The sequence below is a fragment of the Motacilla alba genome, chromosome 3, assembly GCF_015832195.1.
Source record: "Motacilla alba alba isolate MOTALB_02 chromosome 3, Motacilla_alba_V1.0_pri, whole genome shotgun sequence".
NCBI classification, from domain to species: Eukaryota; Metazoa; Chordata; class Aves; order Passeriformes; family Motacillidae; genus Motacilla; species Motacilla alba.
Window position 1 is genome coordinate 45,407,746 of NC_052018.1, and position 24,561 is coordinate 45,432,306.

The following is a 24,561-nucleotide window of genomic DNA, read 5'->3' on the forward strand; positions in this document are numbered from 1 at the left end:
CGCGGCGGGGAGCGGCGGTTCCGGGAGGGGCTGCTGGGATATGTAGTCCGGGCAAAGGGAGGTCCGCAGGCCCTCGCGCGGGAAGACTACGTGTCCCGGCAGGCAGCGCGGCGCGCGGCCGGGATCCTGCCAGGGAAAGGGGAGCGCTCGCAGGGATGCGCGCACGGTATTCCCCTTATCCTGTTTGATAGGGGTCTGGGGGGGATTTTCCGATCTCTCGCAGTGGGCTATGAAGCGCCGATGGCTGGCGGCACCCAGGGGTGAAGCAGTCCTGGGATGTATCCTAAGTAAGCGCGTCTGTGGGAACGGAAGATCTGTTGGTGCTAAGGAAACGCAGTCCCGTCATCACTTGGGATAAAGGAGGGATTGGGGGGGCGGGGAAATCCCCGAAATATTCACATTGAGCAACAGTACAGCGGTGTTTTTATCCAAATTCATCCCACGGGATTTTTTAAAAATCCCACTTGTGCAGGGGCTGATGAGCCTGGAGAAGAGAAGGCTCGGGGGGAATCTCGCGCGTATATCCGGACATCTATATGCGCCTAGAGGGAAGGTGCGGAGAGGACGGAGCCAGGGGGGTCTCGATGGTGCCCAGTGACAGTGTCAGAGGCGAGGGACTCAAACTGAAGCGCAGGAGCTTCCCTCTGAGCACCAGGAAGCACATTTTGTACTGTGGGGGTGACCAAGCGAGGGCACAGGTTGCCCAGGGAGGTTGTGGACTTGCTCTCCTTGGGGATATTCAAACGCAGCCCGGACACGGGGCAGCGTGGGGAGCTGTCTCTGGGTGGTCCTGCTTGAGCCGGGGGGTTGGACCTGATGGTCTTCAAAGGTCCCTGCCAAGCCCAGCCGTTCTGTGGTTAAGTGTAATCTGCCACTAAAGAGGCTGGTATTGCTGTTTCCTTTGCTTTTCCTGCAGGGGAAAAAAAAAAAAAAGAAAAAAAAAAAAAAGGGTGCTGTTTATGATAAATTTATATTTTCAGCCAAGTCAGTTCCTTGATCCAGTTTCCCTCTTGGCAGAGGAGAGGAGAAGAAAACAAGGGCAGAACTGTTTGCAGCTGTCACATTGAAACAATCATGAAACTAAAATTTTGAGTATACAGAAAGGCAAAAGAATACTTGGGAGTAAATTAGAAACAAAACATTGGGCCTACATAGGGTCTTGCATAATTATTTTTAGCTTCTCACATACACGTTTCCCACTCTAAAATTCAGATGTCAAAACTGAAGCTAAATGCAGAATGAGCTACTCGTATGCCACAGAAAGACATGGAAACCACTTCTGAGTCCAGGAACAGAGCCTAGGCTGGCTCACCAACACCTTCCATTGTCAGCTCTCTCCTTTGTAAAGAGTCTGATTTCTTCATCTGCCATCCCTTTGTTTTCTGGAACAGTTTCTTTAAAACTTGATTTACCTCTACCTTTGAAGGAAGACCAGTCTCTTTTTTTTTTTTTCCCATAGGATCCTTTCTGCAAGGAGCCTGCATTGCCATTGTTCAGTCGGGTGGACAGGCCTGGGCTGCTTCACGCAGCTGCTTCCTCCAGGCCTTTGGCACCCTGGTGAACAATGTATCTGCTGAAATCAGCACTACCTGTAATAAATATGAGTCTTGACTTCTCTGGGCACTTGAGGCCTCCACCCACCATAACTGATGGGTTCAAAGAAAATAATTCTGCCTTTTACGTTGTTGGAGGAGTTTTTTGTTTTTTTCTTCTGTTTTTGACATTAGCTACCATTTCAGCTTCCCATCCCATTCTGTTGTCACTTGGTCTCCCACTTTCCTGTGAATGGGCATGTCACATCTGTTTGCTTTATTTCTATGTAGATTTTGATCTCCAGAAGTTGGCTAGATCTTATTTTTCCCAACATGAGTTGTTGGGTGTTTCTGACAATGACAACATAGATCCAAGATCAGAAGAGGGAACCAGAATCAGAGCTTGAGCTTTGGTGTTTTAGACTTTGGTACAGCTATATTCACACACTGAATGCCAAGATTGATTGAAAGTCACAGCACTGCCTTTTATCTTTTAGAAGCTGTTTTTTCCACTGGCTGCAAATGAACTCTGGCTACAGGAAACAGATTGTGAAACTGGCTCCAAGGCCTAAACTTCAGATTTCAGCCCTTTGTTTTATAGATTTTAATGTAGTACTTAGGGAATAGTGATGAGGATGGCTTTATTTTTTTTCCAAACCAAATCTCTGCAGTTTTCTGATACCAGGTCAGGCTTCTTTATGCACTGTAAGACATTGTGGAAATCAAGGTCAAAGGCTACCAGTGGAATTAATCAGAGCCCAGAGTTAGGGGAATGTGTTTGTTTGATTTGCATGTTCACAGACTGAAGTTAATATGCTTGTTTTTGATCCCTAAAGAATGGATAAGAGAGAGGCAGAATTATGAAGGAAACAATCTGGCAACTCATCCAGAATTACAGCAGTTGAGTTTTCAAAATGATAAGCTGAAGAAAAACAAATTTGTGGCTGTTTTAAACCTCAGTATTTCCTTCCTTCATGATTTATCAACTTCCCTTTTTTTTTAACTAGATAAGGACCTTTATAGCCATATGCAGTTGACATCCAACAGCAGAATTATTTTTGAAAATACAATATTTAGTAATTGTATTCATGTTCTTTCTAAGATATAAGATCTAAAATATATTGTATTTACTTTTAAAAGTTCATTCCAGTTTCTGTATGTCAGAAAAGAGTGTTTTACTATTCATTTAGTCAAATACTGGAGAACTAACAACAACACAATCAAACTTGTGCAGTCTAGAAGGAACTGCTTTTTAAATTAAATTCCTTCAACTGTTTTCCTTTGCACCTGGTTTTCTTAAGGCTTACTTCATTCCGATTGCTAAATACCTAGGATGGGATGACTCTTCAAAAAGTTCACCCTCCCTTTTTAGATCTGTGTTTTGGCATGTTGCCACAATAAATGGCACTCCAGATTAAAATGCTTTTTTTCTTCACAACCACCCTCTGAGAAAACAAAGTTCTGTGACTCCTATTTTGCAAAGAGACACCAAAAAGCCAGAGGCTGCTCCTCTACTGCCTTTGAACCCAGGCTCAAGTTTGGTGTCAAGTCCAAACCATTCTGTTTGGGAGCAGATGTGGCCTTTTTTTGCTTCTGAGCATGTATTTGTACATCTAATGTGTTCTGTCCTCTTATGTGTTGCAGGCGTACATTTGCACCAAGCCCTGCCACCCTGCCTCCTTAGAGGTCACAAATACAGCAGGGATGATTTACACCAGGCTAATTTACAGCAGGGTAAATTAGACACCAGCTTCTTCGTAGGAGACCAAATCTTCCATGCGGAAAATCTGTGGAACAGTTTGTGCTGGGGAGTCAGTTGCTTTGAGAAGAGCTGGGCTATGAACTAGAACTAGGCCATAACTACCTAAAGTCCATGGCCACCTAAAGTCCTGCTGGACATTGCCAACTCTCTGACTATACTCCACTTAACTGTATAAATGTAACCTGAAACACTGAGGACCAGGAAAACAATATGGGTAAACTAAAAGGGCAGTTATGAAAAACTCCTCTGAGCAGCCACCTGAACTCTTGTTAATCTGTTTCTGGATAGAAGCGTTTGGAATTGCCCCAAACTGGGCACCTTGCAACCTGTCTCCTCTTTGTTCCCATTTGTGGTCTAGGAAGCAGGTGGAGCAGCTCTAAGAGGTCCTGCTGAGTGGAACTTCTCCAAGCCCAAGTCTTCTGTTGTAGGCACAGATGGCTTCAGTGCCTGGCAAAATTTGGTAGAGTGCTCACCTTCGGTACTGTAACCCAGGGATTGAAGAATTGCCTTTTAGCTCAAAGGCATTTACATCAACACCTCCTATCAGGAGAGTGTCCCAGGTGCTCAGGAGGATTGCAAAATGGAAGGGAAGCATTCATCACCTCACTTGGTGAATTTGTCCCCTACTGGAAAGGATGGCAAATGCGTGGCACTAGTGTGAACTGGAAGGAAGGAGACACAGGGATCTGTAGGCACTTATTCCTGGTTTCTGATAACTTTTCCCAGGCCAGTGCTGTTTTTTTATCCAGGAACTATTTACTGCAGAAATGCATATGTTAACCCCAGGACTCTGTTTTGGTGATGAACTAGATGAGAGAGACACCACCTTGTTTTACTCTCTGGCCTCAGCTGCCTTGTCCTTGCCCAAGCCTCACATGCTTTTTGGAGCTGGGTCATAACTTCAAACGAAAAGGTGGTGACTCCCTGTTTCCTTCCTGCTCTTCCTCCTCCCAGTCTAGCATGGTGGTCAGGGATGAGGCATGAATGCTCCCCAGGAACTCCCACTTCCTGGCCAATGCTCTCACCGCTGGGTAGCAGCACAGAGAAGGTGGACACTGTTTCCTCCAGCTGCACTTTAAAAGAAAAGGAACATTGCTTATTTGGAATTTTATATCTGCTGACAGCTCAAAAGGCCCTTTAAGCGCCTTTGGCAGGCTGTTAACACCGACCTTGGTGTTTTCCAGCAATAACACAAAGAAAAATGCTGTGACCAGCAGCCACATGAACTGAAGTCACAGACTAGAAGAGCTGCAGGGACTCTTTATTCATTGTTTTAAAGAACAGATTTTGGCACTCACTGCTAGAAGAGGACTCCAAATTCTGAGTCCAAAGAAGATAAAGGTGCCAAGCGCTAGGGTGGGACTTCACCCACGTCTGTGTTCATAGAGTTTCCTCACCCTGAAACAAAGCTCTTGTTAGCTTCTCAGTGAGCGTGCTGCTTGTTTTGGATCTATACCTGCATTTCTTTTTCATGCAGGGAATGTAAGCCTGTCATTACCACACTCAGCCCTGAGGCCAAAAGGCTCATGTATCCTGAAACATCAGTCCCTTATTAGTCCCAACCCTCTGACTTATTAAGGTCACCCAGAATGACAAGAATTGAAGTCAAGAACCCAGAGATCTACTGAATTTCCTTGCATTCAGAAACTGCAGTTAATAGGGAAGAAATGCCTATTAAAAACTTTATAATCAATTGAAGTTAGTTTTCTGCCTGCGACATTGTGCAGGATTTTGTAGCATCTTACTCAGATTTGGTTCTTATATATCTCCAAAGCCATGCAAGTTTAAATAAAGAGATTATATGAAACAAGTAATGTCTTTGACAGTTTTAAGTTTCCCCAAGCAACTCAGGGCAGAAGTAGTGATAAAACCATTCCTACATTTTTGAATACTCATTATACCATATGATATACAAACTATTTGGCATTAATACCTAGAATATTGTGCCCGTTCAGGATCTGCAATGTGAATGTTAGAATTGCTATGATTATTCTGAGTCATGTAAACAGGAGATATTTTTCAAAATCATTATTCAACAAACTGGTCTCCAAAATAAGATTGAATAGTTACTTGAGGAGTTACTTTCATTTTTTTTCTGCATATTAAAAAGCAACTATTTCAGACAAAATATGATTTTGGGAATGATTTCTTGCCTGGAGTGAAACTTATCTTTTCCTTGCTTACTTTTTTTTCCCCCTTCATTCTGTTTCTCAGGCTGGCTGATATACAAATGCAGAATGGAGTTTTTGTTCCTTGCCAGGTGCCTAGCTATCGGCAGCACAGGCATATATGAAAAAAATGTAGGCGTGGTAGTTGGTAAAAAGAGACAAATTCTACGAATAATTACCCTCTTTGTGTTTCTCTGCTCATCCATGTCAAGCTTTTGTGGTTATCTGTCTAAAATCTACCTCCTACTCCATCTTCAGGCTAGGTTAAAGGGTAGTGGATGAAGAGACTGACACTTTCCCTGAGAAAGTATTGGTAAAAACAGAAGTTTACTTTAAAAATAAATTCCAAGGCAACAGTAGGGACACAGTCTGTGTATTTCATCTGCCTAGAGGGCAAGTTGCAACGTTCAAAATCATCTTTCAATGGTACCATAAATATTTGAGACATAAAAGGTGAAAATTATCATGCAGTAAAAGTGTTTAGTGTGAATGAGTCAACACCTGCAATAATCATCCCCTACCTTCTTACATTTCTTCACTATGCTTGTCATTTCAACCCACCCTTATATTTGCCCTGCCCTACCCTAATGTGCCTTTTGCATTTGCCTTTCTAATATCTAATTATTCTGCCCGTGCACAGATAGTCTTTTATACTGGAGTCAGTTATCCTTGAAAACCTTCCATTTACACAAGAGCAAACTTTCTTTTTTTTTTTTTTTCTTTTTTTTTTCCCTCCCCAAGGGTGTATAGCCAAAGCCAGTAATTTCTTCCTGCCTTCCAATCTGTCAGGACACACCACCAAACTAAAGAAACTATATATGGAAGACTGTGTGATGGAATCAGCAGGAAATAACAGAGGACAGAAAAAATAGCCTTTTGCATTCTCCATGTAGAGTTTGAGGAGAACACCTTCAATTTCCACATCAGTCAGGATACTAAGGGCAAGCAGCATCTCTTGGAAATGGATTTTAAGTCGAAAAGGAATAAACTTGATAGTTAATCTTCAAGGGGGGGGGAGTCAAGTGGGTATTTTTACTTTGAAAAAATCCTAGCTTTTTGTGCTAGAAGAGGGAGTAGGATAAAAAGAATACCAAGTGACAAAGTGCAAGGAAGAAAGCTGTAGGATCATGTAAATACAATAAAGAGAGAGGAGATGAGGGACAAACCCCAAATGTAACAGAAGGTAAATGAAAGAAGAGGAACATAACTGTGGGTGAAGTGAGGAAGTGTATTAGTGATCATTTATAGTATTTGGGTTTTGTTTTATGCTTACAAAAAGATTATTTAATTACTTTGGACTGATTAAAGATATATAAATATAATTATTTTGATAGCACTGTATTACAGGCTAAATGTTTTCATGCTATGATAGCAATTATTTCTAGGTGGGAATTTGCAATCTTGCTCCTCTAAAGTTCAGTTATCATCTGCACGTAGAGGTTAAAGCAATTTACACCAACTTGATTTCCCCACCAAGGGTTGATTGTGAGTGTATCGTGTGCTTTTGGATGAAGGCCCAGTTGGATGAGGAACTTGGTCTGCTGTACTCATTGAAGAAAACAGCAAAACTCTAATACTATTTTTGAGCCAAGTTTGCATCCTTGATACACTGCCAGGTTAGAATCTTTTCCCCAAAAAATTGTTTAAAAAAAATCACAGTTTTTTTCTCCACTAGGTTCTTTCTTTGCCTTGCTCACAAAGTTCTCCTGTAACTCATTCCACTTTCTTTCTTCCTATTTTCTTTCTTTTTTTTTTTTTTTTGTCCTCTCTTTTCTCTGTAGCAAACAGAAGCTAGAGAAATATCAGTGTGAATGCTTAGAAGTGAAATGCTGACTCAGTGAAAAGTCTTAGGAGTTTTGGGCATTTGTTGGGTTGTTTGTGGTTTGGGGGTTTTTTTAATTAAAATTCCAGGTTTTATCCTACTTGACAGTACATATGGTGTCATGAGAAAACAGAGAATGCCATTTCTTTTCCTTTTCTTCCAAGAGTGAAAAACAATGATTGTATGAAAGTTCTGCATAACACTTGATATTCAGGAACTGATGGACTTTGCTACAGTAGTATCAAAGAAGAGACTGGAAATTTAACCTTTATGTACCCAGTTCTGAGACTGCCAGTGTGCATCTTGCAGTTTGTACAACAAACTGCCTCCCATGGATTTGGCTGTGTCAGGTTTTCAAAACACTCCCAGGTTCCTTAATTTCTCTAATAAATTTTTGCCATTTGCTCTGAACTTACTTAAAGAGGAAGTTGACAAAACTTTAAAAACACGCTGAAATGCTTTATGAGGTTTCACTTCTTATTAGTTTTGCAGCTGCCACCATTTTGTGTCTAACCCACTTATATTAGAAGAGACATGGGAGTGTCAGCTGCTTAGATATGTCCTGAGCGTTGCCACGTGTTTCAGGCTGATTAAAGTGGTTGTCTCAGGATACTGGAGACTGGGTGTTCCCAAAACAACAATGCAGTTTGCCCACAACATTCTTTTTTTCTTTTTTTCCTCTGTAGAAGGGCTGTTCTTTGTCTGCTGGGAATAAGGCTGAGTGTTGCAGCATAGCTAGTACAGCTGACCAAGCTTTTCTCCCGGTTCTCAAAGGAAAGTGAAAGGGGAAAAAATACACCAGTTTGGATTGTGTCACAAAAATGCCTTCTCACATAACCATTAGCCAGCAAGACTTGGCTCAAGTAGACAAGGCAGCAGCCAGACTTTTGGGAGCTTTTTGGTATTGCCTGTATTGGGGCAGTTCTTTAGAATTTCTCTTATGTCAGATAAACACTGAATCAGTCTTTGGTTCATCTAAGACTTTGTTTTCAGTTATCAAAAAAAACCACTATAGATTGTGCATGCCTGTTAGGTCCGGGCAGAAGATAGATATCTTTGTATTTCTTTCTGAAAAATGCTTTGATCTGCTTTTTCTTTTTCCTCTTTGAAGGTGTTCTGGCATCATCTCTTTCTTTGGTTCTAAAAGGTTGCCCTCACAACAATTTGGATGAACCAGTGTCCCTGTGAAATAGCAAACATCAGAGAATTTAGTGGAAGTATCCCTTACATTATCACATTATTCATTTGGTGTGTCTTTTGGGAGACTGTTAAGCCAGCATTATTCCCTGAGTCTGCTGTTGCTTACATGTGGAAAAAACTTTTCCATATGCTGCTTTACAATATGAGACATAATTGTACATGTGGCAAAATGTTTCTGGACTTTTCACTTGAGGAGACATTTTTTTTGAAACTTTGTAATGCAGAGGCTTGCATTGAAGGGGGAGAAACACAGGGGAGGGAAGGAGGATGATGAAGAAGTCATAAGTGGTCTTTCTATAACACTTGGGATTTCAGTTGTGTTCAGTAATTCTCCACTGTCAGTATACTTGCTTGGGCCAGACAGCTGTAACTAAAATGTCAATTGATTTTTACAGCAACCCAATCCAGTACTCTGGCATTTACTGCAGGCCACATTCAGCAAAAGTAAATAGAAATGGTATAAAGGTAAATGGTATTAGTACTTAGATGACTCTGGTGAAATGGGAAGTTCTCTGTTTGTCTTAAGGTACCAAACTCCAGTTTGCTTGCTCTTTTCTGAGGCAGGAATGTCACATATATAGGGATGGACCTGATGGTGGGATTGCTTCCCAGCGTACTTTGTGCAAGCTCACTCTCAGCCTGCGTGTGATGCTGAGCCAAGAGGCAGAAGTGGTCCCACTGAAGGGACCACCCCTTCTCATGCTCATAACCTGAGCACTCCAGCTGCAGCAAGGCAAGAGGTGTGCAGGGTATTTGCATTAATGCAGCGCTGTCACAGAGCTAATGTGCTGTGCCTGGCATCATGCACCATGCACAGGGTTGCAACTGTGGGGCACAGAGCCCTGTGAGCCTCCTAGCTTGGACCTGGAGAAAAACATAGCTGCCTTGCCCAGGCTGATATTTAATCACAGAATATTCAGAGTTGGAAGGGACCCGTGGCAAGCCCTTGGGCACAACACAGTTACCCCATGCTTGATGCAGCCAGTGTTGGAACCAATTACTTTGTATTTTTTCTGGGTAAAATAACACCGGGTGTCTGAGCATCACTACTGCCTCCACCAACACAGGCTGTGCCATTTCCCATTAAAAAACCCAAAGGGCCTGTGTTGACTCCAGATAAGACCTGCACAACTCAAGTGCTTCACCCTGCTCACCGCAGCAGTGTAGGCTGCTGAGGTGGGAGTGAGGCATTTCTTCCTTCTTCCCCTCCCCTCTGCATGTAACTGGGGTATTTTGTCAGCCTCTGTTTAAGATGCATACTTCTCTCTTGGCTCTTGCCCAAACTCAGAGGAGTGCACTGCTTTCCTCAACCAAGGGCTTGTCTAAACAATGATATTCTGGCTGCTTTAATGAGTGTTGTTCAAGTGCTAAATCCCCCTAAGCCTTGTGGAGTTACATTAGTACAAACATTGCTGTTTGGAAAGGAATATCTGCTTTAAAGCACTTCTCTAGGGCTGTGTACCAGGTGTCCATGGCAGCGGCACCATGGAATAAGAAAGTGGTTTAAGCTTGCTGCATAAGACTTTTTTAAAAGCAAACCTGGTTGTGATGGTTTTATAGAAACTTAAATATTTGGTGGGGAAAAAAGTTGTGGTAGGACAGTTGACGTTCAAGCATACGTCAAACTACTTAATTATTTCCTGACATGTTTCTTGCTGCAGAGGGCTGGAAGTGGCCAGGATGTTTAGTGATGCCTTGCTGGTGTAGAGTGACCTGGTCCTTTTCCTGGCATGCATCTCCTTGCCTGAGGTCTGCAGTGTTGTAGATGTTCCTCCTGTGCAGTTTGGTTGCTATAAACTCTGTTTACCTGCTGAGATATTATGACTTGTCCACACCAGAGCACCTCCACCAGAGTCATTATGCTGACACAGCCTCAAAGCACTATAGCAACCATGCCCTCAGCTGCTCCACACAGCCTCTGTGTCTGAGGAAGCTGTGGTAAAGCAAGGCGTCCCTAACTGTGTCTGCAGCAGAGTTTCTGCAAACACAGGTGTCTCGGTCCTGTGGTGTTTTCTTTCACACCCTTTGCTGAGCCTGTGCTCCTCGGAGCAGCTTGGGGAGCTCCCCCCTCCAGCTGGAGGGTGTTTATTTTCACATTAAAGTTGTGGGGTTTTTGTGCTGAAGCCCACACCGGATTAGCTGAATCGCCACCACCAGGCAGGTGAGCTGGCCTCTTCTCTTTCACTTCCCTTTGGTTTCACTTGCAGAACTAAAGGGGTTTTATTTCCCCTTCTGCCAAATAGGTTTCCCCCATGGCCCCTCACCTTTGTATTACTGAGCTTGTCCACAAACTCTCAAATATTCTGCTTCTTTATTCCCTCCCTTTTTCACTATTTGCTTCGGATCACTGCCCTCCTTACAACTGTCCACAGACCCATCTCCTTGGAAACAGCAGAACTTGTTTATGTGAAAGTAATAAGGAAATTAATTGATGTGTAGCTGTGCAGGCATGCAGGGGAGCCATGTTCCACTGGAAGATGTTGGAAAAGCGAGTCTCCACTTCAGCTGACTGCCTGAAGGTTGAATGGTGTGAGCAAAAACCACCTTCTTCCTCTGCTGTTTCCAAAGTTGCCTTTTATTTACAGCAGCGGTAGGAAACTTCTTGCCTGTGCATATGTTCATTTTTAGGAACTTTTTTTCGCTAGTCTGTTTCATCACCAATGTGAAGGGGTTGAATAGCAGCAGAAAAATTTTTAAGTCTTTCTGATCTCTTATTTTCTGGAACTCCATGCTGATGCATCGTGCCATGCCAGGACTATCTCCTCTCTTGTCTTGGCCCTGACCACCTCTGTGGCCACAGGACTTTCTCATCCATGTTTTGAGGTTTCTGCTGCTCCCTGCTTTGTGCCTTTCACTGCCATTGCCCCTTGTGCTGTTGGACATGGTTGATAGACCTGGCCAGCTGTTGAGTTCAGGTATCCCTGGATGGTCTTTCCCAGTCCTTAAGGACAGAGGTAGGGAGGTCCGTAAACAGCTTTTGTGGCCATAAATGTGTTGAGGTCACCAGATGGAACCTCTTCCAAGTGATGGTGGAGTACCTTGCTGTCTGCTGCTGCCTTCCCAGTTCCAAGAGCTTGTGGCCTGGCCTTGAGTAGGATGGCAGCAAAGCCCCATGGAGAGGTCTTTGGAAAACACCTGTGGCACGAGGGTAGCCTAGATAGACTCCCTCTTTGGGACCGGGGTGGCTGCTCTGAATGGTGTGACCTTGGGGGTGTCAGCACACAAAAGTGGTGATGGCTAGGAGGCCCCAAGTCAAGCAAGCCCTGGTGAAGAGGTGCTCATGTTGACATCTCTTTAATGATAGTTTGGAGGAAGAAAGAAGGATTTCTGCTTGCCTTCAGTTTAGTGCATACCTTGAAGAGGCAGTGTGGCTGGAAGATTATTTTTAATCTTAGCTGTAAGAGCTGTAAGTGCTCTTATAAACTTTTTTTTAATTGAAAAATCTTCTCGTTTGCCACCCAGTATGAATGGCTTCTGGGGTGAGCTTCCTCAGCAGGCCCTAGTCTTGGTCTCTTTCTTCCTCGTGTTACTAGATACCTCCTTTGGGTGATTTTCTTGGGCACTAACATCTGTAAATAGCCTTACCTAAGCAAGAGGACTGTTCCAGTTGCATGCTTTGTATTTTAAACACAAGTGATACAACAGTCATAATTGTTATATCACTGAACCTTCAAATAAGCTGTTTTTCTATCAGCTGAAGCTGTATAGACTCTTCTCTTCTTACACTGTATCAAGTGAAATGCTTGATACTACTTTGATAGGTCACTGTAGGATGATTTCAAACTTGCTTTAACTTCCTAGAGGTTGTATTAGCTTAAAGCACTTTCTGCACATTTCACATTCCATATCTGGAGTATCAAGAAAAATTTCTATTTGACAGGGTGTGAACTGTCTTCAAATGTGCTTCTCATAAAACAAAGAATGTGAAAGGGTGGAACAAAAAGGGAGTGAAGAAACAGGACTTAATACATGCGCCTGATAATGGAGATTATACTGGGGATATTGCATATTAAATCCTGTTATCTCAACACTAAATATGGAGAACTGTGTCTTTATTATGGAATAATGGTACATTATTTACAATATGTAATTTGATTTTACATCCAAAAATATGGGAAGAGGAGAACTAAGGAAGCTGCAAATGGAAATAGGCTGTAAAACCTGGAATGTTTGCTCTGCAGGGAGCCCTTTGAGTCAAAACATTGAAATCTGTAAAACAGTTAGTAGAAAATGCTCTTGATACTTGGGTTTTTAAATGACAAAAATCAGCATAAGTTATTAGAAAGCACCTAGAAAAATCTTAGAAAATTTTGGTTGGTCAAAGGAAGCTATGTTTTTTAGTGTTATGAAAGACATTGTTTTGGAATTGCATTAAAAGAGAGGATTCTTCTGGTGGGGTGTGGGTATTATTATTGTTGATGTTGTTGTTATTATTAATACTATTATTATTATTTTGGTGTACCTGATCTGGTTTGATATAAAAAGAGCCAGGAACAGCCCTGTGACATACTTTTGAAAAAGAGTCTTTTAAAGAAATAATGTCATTGAATGTCTCTCTTTCTACAGGCTATGGATTCTGAATCAAAGAACAGTTTCATAGGAAGCTTTCTTCAGCCACCAGATTGGAAGCTTCCTGCAGCCTTTGTTTATAAGGAATCAAAGAAGTTGGCAGCCACTGCTGGTGACAAGCCTTCTCTCCCAAATAACCAAGGTATAGCCAAAATATATCTTAAAACAGTCTTTTTAATTGTTCCATGTGAAATCTCTTGAGCAAACTCCCCATCCTATTTGACTGAGTTCAATGACTTGCTGCAGTTATCAGTCTGACATTAAGACAGGATGTATATGTGTCCTGAGGGAGTAGTCTCCCTGAAGTCATATGTCTAGAGTGGAAACCTCTGCAAATCTTCTAACATCCTTGTAAACTTTGGCTTTGAAATTTGTTTAACTTAAAATCGTCAGACTTCCTCTGAAAGCAAAGGAGAAGGCTTCAAACTCAGTAGAAGTAGTTCATGACTTCAAATACAGTAAAAAAAGTCATTTGTATGGTACAGTGACCTGAAATTGACTTTGCATGGTGCTATTTGACTCCTTACAGCTTAAAATCACTTCTAAGGGGTTTTTTTTCTTGGTTGGGGTTTTTTGGTTTTTTTTTTTTTATTGTTTTGTTTTTTGGGGTTTTTTTTTGTTTGGTTGGTTTGGTTTTTTTGCATGGTATATTTCCTTGTGAGAACTTTTGAACGATTCAGACTCCCAGGAAAGTTAGCAGCATGAAATTTAGTCCCTATGAAATATGGTTATGATGTGCCTTAATGGGTGACTGCTCTCTGGAGTTCACAAGGCAAATGCTCAGTGGCTTAACATATCTGGAGAGCCTGGGGAATATTAAGAATACCCACACTTGGACTTACTATCATGGACAACTTTGCTACCTTGCACACTGACATAACATATGAGTGTGCATGTGATCATTGTTCTTCACCTGAAAAATCTGTGATTTCTGTAGTAATCTAATTTCATAGAGAATTTGGGCTTTTTTGGATTGCAGTGATCAGTTTAGTGCTCTGTTGCTAAGTGGCTAAGAAAATGTTTGGCATACCAATAGAAAGATGGAAAAGGTGGTCCCACTTCATCCTTCTGCTTTCTGGTATTTGCTTTTTGGTTTGTTTTGAGTTTTTGTTTGCTTCGTGTTTTATTTGTTTGTTTGTTTGTTTTTCAATGGATCTGTGATAATATGGTGAAAGTTGTTATGGAGGTAGCAATATTTGATAACATTCTTTTGATGAGAGAGTTTGGAATAGAGAAACTGTCAATTATAAAATGTCAGGGAATAAGCTTGACTTGTTGCAAGACATGTCTTAAGCTTCCACAGGTGTGTATGCTTTATGGAGAGTTAGCAGACTTTTTCTTGTAGCTGAAATTGCAGCTTTTATTTTTGGTATAATTTGACACTTACTGATTTGAGGCTGAAAGCAAAATCTTCCAGACTTGTTTCCATGGTTTAAACAATCAAATGCAAGATACTGGATGTTGTTGAAACATTACCTTTTGAAACTCTAAAGTATTTAACAATGTATCCTTTGCTAAATTGTCCTTTGTATCTAATCTCTCCCCCTGTTTTGAGCATGTTTTCTCTTTTTAATCTGTCCAGACCAGTTGTCTTACACCAAAACTTACAACTTCACTTGGATACTTGTGTTCTCTGCTTCTATCTAAAGAGAAGACCCAGGGTTTATTATATGATATTTGCCATTATTTCTTTGTGCTTGCTGCCATTTGGAGGGAAAACGGTTTTGCTTATAGGGCCAGAGCTTCATACTTCAGTTATGCAAGAAAGACATCCATTTTCTCCCATATATGTTCTGCATATGTTAGTGTACAGCTGGGGAATATAATTAATTTTGGGAGTGATACTAGGAAGAAAATTTAGGTAGTATATTGTAATGTGAAGTGTTTTCTAATAATGATAATCATCATCAAAATAGGAACTGTTACTTAATGTGTAGCTGTTGTGTTGTTTGCTAGCTGTAGTGGCAGCCCTGAAAGCTCTGCAAGAAAAGATATGCCGCCTAGAGCTGGAGAAGTCCCAGGCTGAAGATAAACTGTGCAGCCTCTCTAGAGCAGCTGCTCAATACAAGATGGTCTTAGAGCACAAATCCTACGAGAAGGATGCAGCACATCGAGAGCTGATGCAACAGAGGAAAGGTATTTCTTTGGAGTGATAAGGTGTAGCCACAGCAACACTAAGACTGTATAATCCAGGGAGTGTTTTGTTTTGAAAAACTGCTAATTAGCGCAGCCCCCTTTTATTTTTTGCTTCAGAACTGAGGGGGGACAGGAGCTTGATAATTGTGGATAAAGTTGAGATATTTTTTACATGTATCAACCAAGTATTGCATAAGCCATAAAGCAATTTTTAAGGCTAAGCCTGTTTCAGGTGGTATGTTTAACTCCTATAATAAGCAAGCAGCTGCTTACATAACACTGCTAACTTGAGAAAAGATAGGAGAAGAGAAGATTCTTCTCTCTCAGATTGTGGTTAGGTATCTGCTGATACAAATCAAAAGTAACTGCAGTGCTCATGCCTTTGGAATTCAAATTAGAGACTAGCTTTGAAAACACGTTTTCATTCTCATGTCTCCTATATAAAATACATTTTAACCTCATTACTTGTTCAGACTAACAAAACTGTTCTTGCCTGTTTTGAAGACAGAGAATTCCTCAATGATATGACAGTCTGGCTAAATGTGTAGCTCCCTTTGCTGTACTGAATGTCTTGTTTCTCTCTGTAGATTCAAATGCAATACAATCCCGCTGCTCCCTGCTGGAGAAACAGCTGGATTACATGAGAAAGATGGTTTCCAGTGCAGAACTGGAAAAGAAAATGATTTTAGAACAACAGGTGAAGCCCTTTAGCATAATAACAAAGTAGTGACATAGTTCAAAAATATAGAAATGTGCAGGACCTGGAGTTTTTTGTGGTCATTGTTTTTCCTCAGCTCTGCTCAGGCTGCTAGCAAACAGAAGCAATTTAGTGTATGGCTGATGACAACCACTCAATGAAGTGTATGAAAAGCTCCCTGGGTGGAACTCCTAATGAGCAAAGCCATGCTAATACTTGCACACTTGGTAGACAAAAAAGCTGCTGGAAGCTTAAGTCGTCTTTGTCTGCCTGGTATTTTTCATCACTTTGCAATTTAAAAAATATGGAATTTAAACTAATTAAACACCTCTATTTTCATGTGGGGTGGTTTGGTGAGTTTTTTGCTGTCTGAAACAATTTCAGTCAGTTGCCAACTCCATTCTTGCTTATTTTTTCCAGGCTCAGCTTCAGAAAGAGGAAGATCAGAACCGGTTGGGACTGCATGCAAAACTTGAAAAGCTTGAAATGCTAGAAAAAGAGTGTCTTAAACTTACTGCTACTCAGAGAATTGTTGAAGTAAGCATGCATGGATTGACAGTCTGAAAGTTATTTGGTATCATTTTATGGCATACTCTTAATAGTACTAAGTTTTGCAAAAGTTACCTCTGTTAAAGCATACCTGACTGAATGCCACCTCGGCTTCGTGTGCAGAAGTCTTTTTTCAGTCTGGGCTTTAAAAATTCCTACAGTCCAGTTTTATTCCCACATTACAGTTGTGAGCTCCTCCAGACCTCTGATTCATCATGACAAATTGAAGTGGGACTAATCATTCTTGCCTTCAAATTCAGGACAAGATCAAACATTTAGAAGAAAAGCTGTGTAAAGAAGAGCATCAGCATAAGCTAATACAAGATAAAACTGCTCAGGTAGACTGAAAAGATTTTTTTTTATCTTCTTTTTTAGTACTGAAGAAAGCTGTTCCCTCTGTTCAAAATGCCCTTCTTGTTTTATTACATTTTAACTCCTTGTGTTTATTACCCAGGCAGAACTCCTGAAATACTACCTAGATCAGTTATAAGCTACATATCAGAAAGCTTGCCTGGTGTGCTGTATATCTCAATGAGGAAAGATTCTACTTGGGCATGTTATTAGTGATACAGTTCATCAGCCTCAACATTGCTCTGAGTGACCCAGGTAGAAAATTAATTTCTGGAAAATCTGTAACTGAATCAGGTTAACTTAATTTTCAGTAACTTGAAAGTGATCATATATGAAACCATATATACCAAGTGAGCTTGGTTATTATGTTTGTTTTCTCCCCTTTGTTAAGATCTGTAGAAATCTAATACGTAGAGCTGTACTTGGAAAAACCTTAATCAGAGATATGTTGTTCATCAAATGAGATCTTGTATAATTCATTATTCTGTGAAGCCATAATCAGTTTATTGGGCCAGCATCCATCTGAGAGAGGAGTATTTGCCAAAGAGAGCAAATGATGAAGCCTTTTGTTAAAGGGGCAAGGTAGTCATATTCCAAACCTCACTTTGTGCATAAGTAGCAGCCAGCTTGAAAGAGAGACCAACTGGGGGGGAATTCCCTTGGGGTGAGGTGGGGGCTGCAGTGCTGAAGAGTAATATTGGAATAATGTAAGCAGAGCTGATGCCTTAATTTAATTCATTACTGCTGTCAGCTCTTATACCTCATCCAAGGATGATGGGTTTTCATCAACCCAGGAAGCTTTAAATAACATGCAAATTTGTAGCCCAGATGTCTGACCACCTCCAGAATCCAGCAGAATGACACAGTTGAAAACTTGTAGGTTTTTTGGTTTCTTGCTTAGACTGCATGCTGCTGCAGAGCGAAAGGCCTAGTACAGAGATTTTATCTTCTGAGAAACATGGTAAGAATGACTCTCCCAGAGCAGATAGTCTAAACATTTGGTCAAGAAACTACTTAGATGCAGTAAACTGAGTCCTAAAGTAATGTTAGTACTATCTTAATACACTGCAGGATGGATTTAGGTCTGTTGGATCCGGGCTGGGAGGTGCAGGGTGCAGTGTGGTTCACTTCCTCTTGATGACAGAAAAGCCAGAATATTCTCACTTTAGTGGTGGACCTCCAGCATTGTTTAGCTGGAGCTGTAACACATGCCAAAACAAAGTCCTTGTCCTGTGTTTAATCGGGGATGATTATCATCCTGTTTATCATGGGCCTTGATAGCAACTTTGGACCACCGAGCAATATGAGGATTGTCCAGCAGGTTTGACCTCAATGTAACACAAGACAGGCTTAGTTCTCTCTGTCCCCAGATTGTGGGAGCCAAATGTTCATATAATTTGGATTTTATGATCACATCCTCAGCATGTGGCAGGATTGGCTTATGTCAGTTGCTGGTTGTCACAGTGGAAAAATACAGCTGCTGCTGCAGCTGAATATGAAAATGAGGAATACTAAGACAGAGCTGCAAGATCTGCCTGATACCCTGCCTTCCTAGTAATCTGTTCAGGTTTTAAGTGTAGCTTATGCCTTCCAAGCAGGACAGTTAATAGTGCCCTTAATTGGTTCTTATCCATGCGTGAACGAGAGAATTAATTAAACCTTGCTATTTCATACTTCTAAAACTACATTAAATGGCTGCTTTCTTTTTTGTTTATTGCCACAGCTTCAAACAGGATTTGATATAAACAGAATTTTGGTGTCTTCATTAACATCTCAATATGAACCTGAAAAGGAAAATGGGAAGAACAAAAAACCTAGGAAGGTAACTTGGAAATTTTTATTTGCAATCTGTTGCTGCTTGCATCTGATTTGCACAGAGACTGGAATTTGTGAAAATGGTTATGTAAGAGGCACTTGATTCATCTGCTGCACTTTACTTCACTTCCAAAGTGACAAACAGTGCTAAATAACTCTTTTTTTTTTTCCCTCTTTTTTTTCTTTCCTTTGTTAGTTAAAATGGTATGGTAGGACGGTAGGACATCACTGGAAAACCTTCCCTTATCAGCTTGACAATTACCTCTGTTAAAGTCTTGCTGCCAGCCCCCATGTCCTGTCTTAGCTTCCTTTCAGTTTATCTGGCAAAATTAGTTTCCAAAGGAGTTTTAGCTCAGCATCTTAAGGCGGTGTGTTTTGGAGGATTACTGAAATCAAGAGAATTTCTTTTGCAACACATGTTACAGATCAGTCAAAATGTTGCAACTGTGGTTTTGAAAACATAAGTAAACAAGGTTCAATTACTTTAATGTTAGCCTAATTGTTAAACAATCTCCTACATGCATATGGAATAAAGTTTACTTGTGTCAGCTATTGGAAAGTCTTATTTGTTACACATACAGGAGGGAAATTGATATATTTTTTTAACCAGGAGAAAACTGAAGTGATGCATTTCACTGTGTATTTACTTGAATTTTACTTACGAAAAAAATGTTTCAGATTGTACTCTTGAGTCAGCAGATTAGAATTTTTTGTCTTGTATTTTCTTATGGCAGAGAAATCCTACAATGAAGAAAATGCAGCTTTCACAATTACATGTAAAGGCTGGTGAACTACCTTTTGTGGCTGGGAAGGTAGGTGAAAACTACTGTTGTCACTGAAGTGACATCTACAGTTTGATTAAGGCTGTGTAGCTGTTAATTACTTCTGTAAGCTACTGATATTTCTTCTTTAAGTCTGTCAGCTCCAGCCATTCTGTCAGCGCGAACGTACAAAGCGTGTTGCACATTATGAAGCATCGCAATCCGTGTATCTCATCGCGAGGACAAGGAGGAGCCACAGCTGGGGTTTCAGGGCAGAGTGCACTTTCAAAGTCTGCATCCTCTTGTTCCACATCACCCACTGCCACCAGGAGCTTTTCAGACCTTCTGTTGGCCTTTCAGGACGAGCTGGGCCAAATGAGCTTGTGAGTACCCATTGCTGGTGTTGTGAGTAATCGTAACTTCAGCGGTAGCCCTGAGAAGCGATGGCGTGCTGTAGTCGAGCCTAGACTGTTTTAGCTATAGGGCTGCTTGTTGACAGAATGACCTGAGCAGGCTTGACTGGTAGGATTTTTCTCATTCAAAAAATTCTTTCTGTCCCGGTCTTTCACTGATCTTGTTTTTCTGCTTCCACATCCTGTATTTAAAAAAGCAGCAAATGAAAAGCCTTTCAGACCTATACTTTTTAGACATTTTAAACATGTTCTGAGATATTCAGAGTAAAGCAAATTTTTCTCCTGGACAAGGCTGCAAAGGTGGAGCTGATGCCAAGTAGGCCTGCAGGATGCAGTCAGTCTGGGTGATGGAATGGGTTAGTACAGCTCTGGCATGAACAGTCCTGTCACAACATCTCTCCTGTTCCTTTGTACTCACTCCGTGTTCCTTCCTTACCCGTGTACCTGCCGGGTCCTTGTGCTGAGTCAGTCTGGTGCTCGTACCCTTTGCTTGTTAATAGCAGGAGAACTTGCTGGTCCTGTAAGGGGGTTGTGAAAGAGGGACAGTCTCCTGCCAGAAAATGGGCAGGGTGTGGAAGAAGCTAACACTTCAGATGGGAGTCGATGTATCTTTCTAGCCATGCAAGTAAATGTGGATTACAACGTGGTGTGTTCTTAGGCATCTTCCCATTAATGCAGACTTGTGGGACTGTGGGCCAAAGCTCTGTAGCTGGTCGTAGCAGACATGTCAACACGATGAGCTGTGGTTTGAACAAAGGAGGATGTGCTGATTAAACCAGTTAGGATGTTGACGCTGATTTGAAATCCTTGATGTGGTAAAATTTAAACTGGCAAGCAAGCTAATGTTCAAAAAGCAATGTCTAGCTTACTCATGGCAGTTCAAGGACAAGCTTTTTTTTTTAATAGCAGTAGCCAGTTGCTTCAATTAAACTGTCAAGGAGAAGCAGTTACTCAAAAGTCAGAAAAGAAGCTCTGACCTTTATAAAGGGATTGTTTATCTAAGAGGGAGTCTCTGGCTTCAACCTGTTCAGGTATCTGGGTATCAAGATCTACACAATTTCTTTTACCTAATCTGGTTATTTTAATTAAGCAGCCCACTTTGCTGTAAATCTTTCTGAGTATAATATTTTAATTTGAATAATTTGTCAGAAAAATTGACTTGAATGCACTAGTTTAAAAAATACTTTTGTGTATTACACTAAGCCTTCAAAGTCTGTGCTGAATTGGCAGGAAGTGAAAATGTTGTACTGCATAGCTACTGTTCACTTTCAAAAATCTCATTTTGCACACTATTACACATGTAGTTGTTATGCCTGTGGGAAGAAGAAGAAGTAAGATGGACATCAGCTAAAAATTTAGAATGAGAAAATCAGACTCACGGGAAACCTTTTCCCTTTCTCATGTTAATATATTCCAGATTAAGGTGTATTGTGTGAGAGTGGAAATAATGCTAAAGTTCTATACTCTGTACAAAATGGCTAGGAACTCCTGCAGGAAGAAATCCTAGAGACTGTATCATTAGATTGCCATTCTTGTCTTTCATAGTGAGCATCAAGAACTTCTGAAGCAGATACAGGAGACTCAAGACTCCCAAGCTCAGGAAGACCTGGAACAGGAGCTGGATTGCCTTGTAAAACAAATGGAGATGAAAGGAAAACAAATATCCAAGCTGAAAAAGCATCAGGCTACTGTAAGAATGAAATGTAAACTCTCCAGCTACTAACATTTTTGTTGAAAGGCTGCCACAACTCTGCCTCCTGTTGTCATCAGCTAGAATGTCTCTGGAATGTTTTAAGCCAAGATGTTCCAGTATGGGTGATTATAATTAGGCTGCTGGCTCATGTTTTTATACCTCCAATTTCTTCATTGGATCAAGAAAAAGTGCTTACAACTGGCAGTTAGGAATGTATGCTGGTGGGAAAGCTTCCTGCCCTGTGGCAGTTCTTCAGTACAGAGCTGGGTTGCACTGTCTGTCACTTCTGCTCACTGTGTTGAGACAAACTGTTGAAATTTCATTTCTTTATATCCTGCCCCTCAGGGGAATGAGAAAATAGAAGCTGTAATTCCTGTACAGACTGGATTAAATGTCTTCTATATTACTGAAACATCAGAGCTTTTTTGTTAACTAGTCTGTTGACCAGAGCTTCTCCAAAATCATACCTGGGCAAGCCTTTCAGTTTTGTTTAACCTTTAAACTGCCCTCATTCTATCAGTATTTAGTTTAGAGCCATAGATAGCAACTTTTCATACATGCCCATATAAAATCCCTCTTCTGTAGCTGAACAGCCTAACTCTTTTGTAGCAGTTTGGTTTGAGCAAATGATTAAACATCAAGTCTATAGTTCTGTCTGATTTGATTGTTTGTGGTTTTTTCATCTTATGTTTCAAGATAAATACTCGCCTGAGAACTTGGCTTATACAGGAACAAAACAAAACTCAGCATGAGACCTTATGAAAAGAGGAGGATATAGTTAATTTAAATCTGACCAGTTTTATTCATATTCATTTTTGATGGATTTTACTCACTTAAACTTTTTACTGTCCATGTAATTGCAAGCATAGAGGTGCTTTATGTCATAGCAGATGTGTCAGACTTGCATGTTAGCAGAATGGAAAATGGGAATTGACTGCTGAGTCCTCACTGCCTCTATTGGCAATATCAGCTGGTTTTTTTGATAAAACTCTTATATTCTTGAAGATCCAAGCAATTATGGTGTTACGCCTTGCCTCAAAATCTTGCTGTCTTCGTCCTCAGGAACCTAAGGCACTGGGCAACAACTGCACCTTGGTTTCTTTGTTTTCCATATCTTTATAGCCACAGTTTGCCTTTCTTCTGGGATGGTGAAGAGTAGCACATACAATGCAGTGCAGCCTTGTTGTCATCTTTGCCTCTTACCACCGGTGTGCAGATCTTCTGGCAAGTCCTCTGTGCTCTGCTAGAGCCTGGTCAGGGCACACCCCTTAGGATCCCCTTAGGACACTACTATGTAAATAATAGTGTCTGTATGATTACTGTCCATCATGCCCTGGTTATAAATACAGACCATTCCTCTAATTCCTTGGCCTGTATTTTTTTTTCCTAGTGCTTTTGCACAGAGACATTTCCATTTGTAATTTGTACAGACCAATCTTAATATTTCTAATGCATATTTCATTTTCTAGAACCTGCCATACTAAAAGTGGCATGCTAATCTCTGACTTTCACAGTTAATATGTTCTAGAATGCAATTAAAGTTAATTATTTTTAGAAATGGACTTAAAGCCTAAATTGGCATTTGGAATGCTTCCAGCCTAATTTTATCTTTGGGAAGTGACCTTTTCATGCCAAGTGCAAGTCAAGACTCATTATTTGACATTTTAAAAAACATTCTTTAGCAATTAACCCTATTTGTTCTGTTTTCCACTTTTGTTAAGGAGGCTTCAAAACATGCTGCTTAGATCCAGTAACTGATAATTAACAGTATATATTTTAGAGGTTTATTGGTTGTTTGGTTTTTTTAAATTAGGGTAGTACAATCTGAAACTAAAAGAAACTGTTGTAAAGATAGGTTATTAAGAGATGATATTCCAGCGGTCTCAAGCAAGCATTTTTATGTTAGGGAGCGATGGGATTCAACAACCAATTGGGTGTGGATGAGGTCAGTTTTCTGTTGGGGTTTCTTTATGGGCAAGGTCAGCTTTCTGTTACAGTGAGAAAACTGTGCAGGGTTACTAAGTTGGTTTTTTTTTTCTCATGTCTCTTAGTCATCTGTAGTTTGGAGTTCAGTAGAAGTCCAGTCACCTCTACAGCTGTGGGTCTTTGGAGTATGTAACATGCTAATTAGTTGTTGTTTTTTTTCCCCTAGGTGCAGAAATTAAAGAGAAGAACTCAGAAATTGAAGCAAGGGGCAACTCATGTCAAACTAAAGTGTGGTGAACAAAAGAAAGCAGAGGAGATTGCAGTCACTGTAAAGGAAAGTCTGTCTAAGCCTTGTCCTGGGCAGAAGAGCAGAAGTTCTCTTCAGCTGCTAAAAGCTGTGAGGAAACTTCAGCTATCTCTGAAAAAAGATGATGTCATCTGAGAAGAATAGTTCTGAAGTTTGTTATGTTATAAGCTTTTGAAGTTGTTTGACATCTAGTAAATTTTTAGTTGTACAAAATACCTCTTAAAAATAAACTGGATACAGTAGACATGTACATTCTAAACTGCCTGCTTTCCAGTAGGTCGGTTTGTTCACCTTAGAATTAACTTTCACGTAGTGTAGCTGTAACTCAACTACACTTCCTTGTAATAAAGTGTTTGAATGGGCTAATGAAATGTTATTATTTGTTAACTTGTCAAATAAAATTTTATACTTTTTTTACACTTAAAATAGTATGTGATCTTTGGTGTCCTATTTCCTCGGCTGCCAAGGAGATATTTAGAGCTTGCTTTTCCAGAATGGCTTGTGCTAGTGCTTCTGTGTGCTTAAAGCTGCTTAGACAAAATTCAATGCATGGTATTTTTTCATGGTGCAGATAGATTTTCTGAGATAGTTTCATGCATTTCTGGTTATTGGAATCACTGATACTTGTAGGGATAGGGTACATAAATCTCTCTGGCTCTCTCTGTACCTTGACCTGGTACTTTTGTTGACACAGAATCCTGGGGAGAAGGTGTTATTTTGGAGCTGGAGAAGCAGGGCTCTGGTTCCCCTCTTGGGCAGAAGCTGTGGTGGAGGGCTGCAACTTTGGGTCTGTCAACCAAGAACTGGATGGGACAGTCTTTAAATGATGGCAGCATTGAATAGTCAGTCTTCAAAATGAG

General features: G+C 40.7%; 1 protein-coding gene across 2 annotated transcripts; it reads left to right on the forward strand.

The window, feature by feature from the left end:
• Positions 1 to 35: 35 nt before the first annotated feature.
• CEP57L1 (centrosomal protein 57 like 1) lies at positions 36 to 24,127 on the forward strand. Of its 2 annotated transcripts, XM_038133243.1 has the most exons (12): positions 36 to 166; positions 13,051 to 13,195; positions 15,010 to 15,189; positions 15,777 to 15,886; positions 16,307 to 16,423; positions 16,696 to 16,773; positions 17,688 to 17,747; positions 18,510 to 18,608; positions 19,336 to 19,413; positions 19,516 to 19,745; positions 21,321 to 21,465; positions 23,621 to 24,127. In XM_038133243.1, exons 2-12 carry the CDS (start codon positions 13,054 to 13,056, stop codon positions 23,834 to 23,836), a joined length of 1,455 nt encoding a protein of 484 aa, XP_037989171.1. In that variant the 5' UTR covers positions 36 to 166; positions 13,051 to 13,053; the 3' UTR covers positions 23,837 to 24,127. The 2 variants fall into 2 exon arrangements, with proteins under 2 accessions (XP_037989171.1, XP_037989172.1); XM_038133244.1 differs by lacking the exon at positions 17,688 to 17,747.
• The last annotated feature ends 434 nt before the right edge of the window (positions 24,128 to 24,561 follow it).

Coding starts and splice junctions, on each gene's coding strand:
- CEP57L1 (XM_038133243.1), top strand. CDS start 13,054: ATGGATTCTGAATCAAAGAACAGTTTCATAGGAAGCTTTCTTCAGCCA. Junction 19,746..21,320: donor GAGCTGGGCCAAATGAGCTT/GTGAGTACCCAT, acceptor TGTCTTTCATAG/TGAGCATCAAGAACTTCTGA. Junction 21,466..23,620: donor TGAAAAAGCATCAGGCTACT/GTAAGAATGAAA, acceptor TTTTTCCCCTAG/GTGCAGAAATTAAAGAGAAG.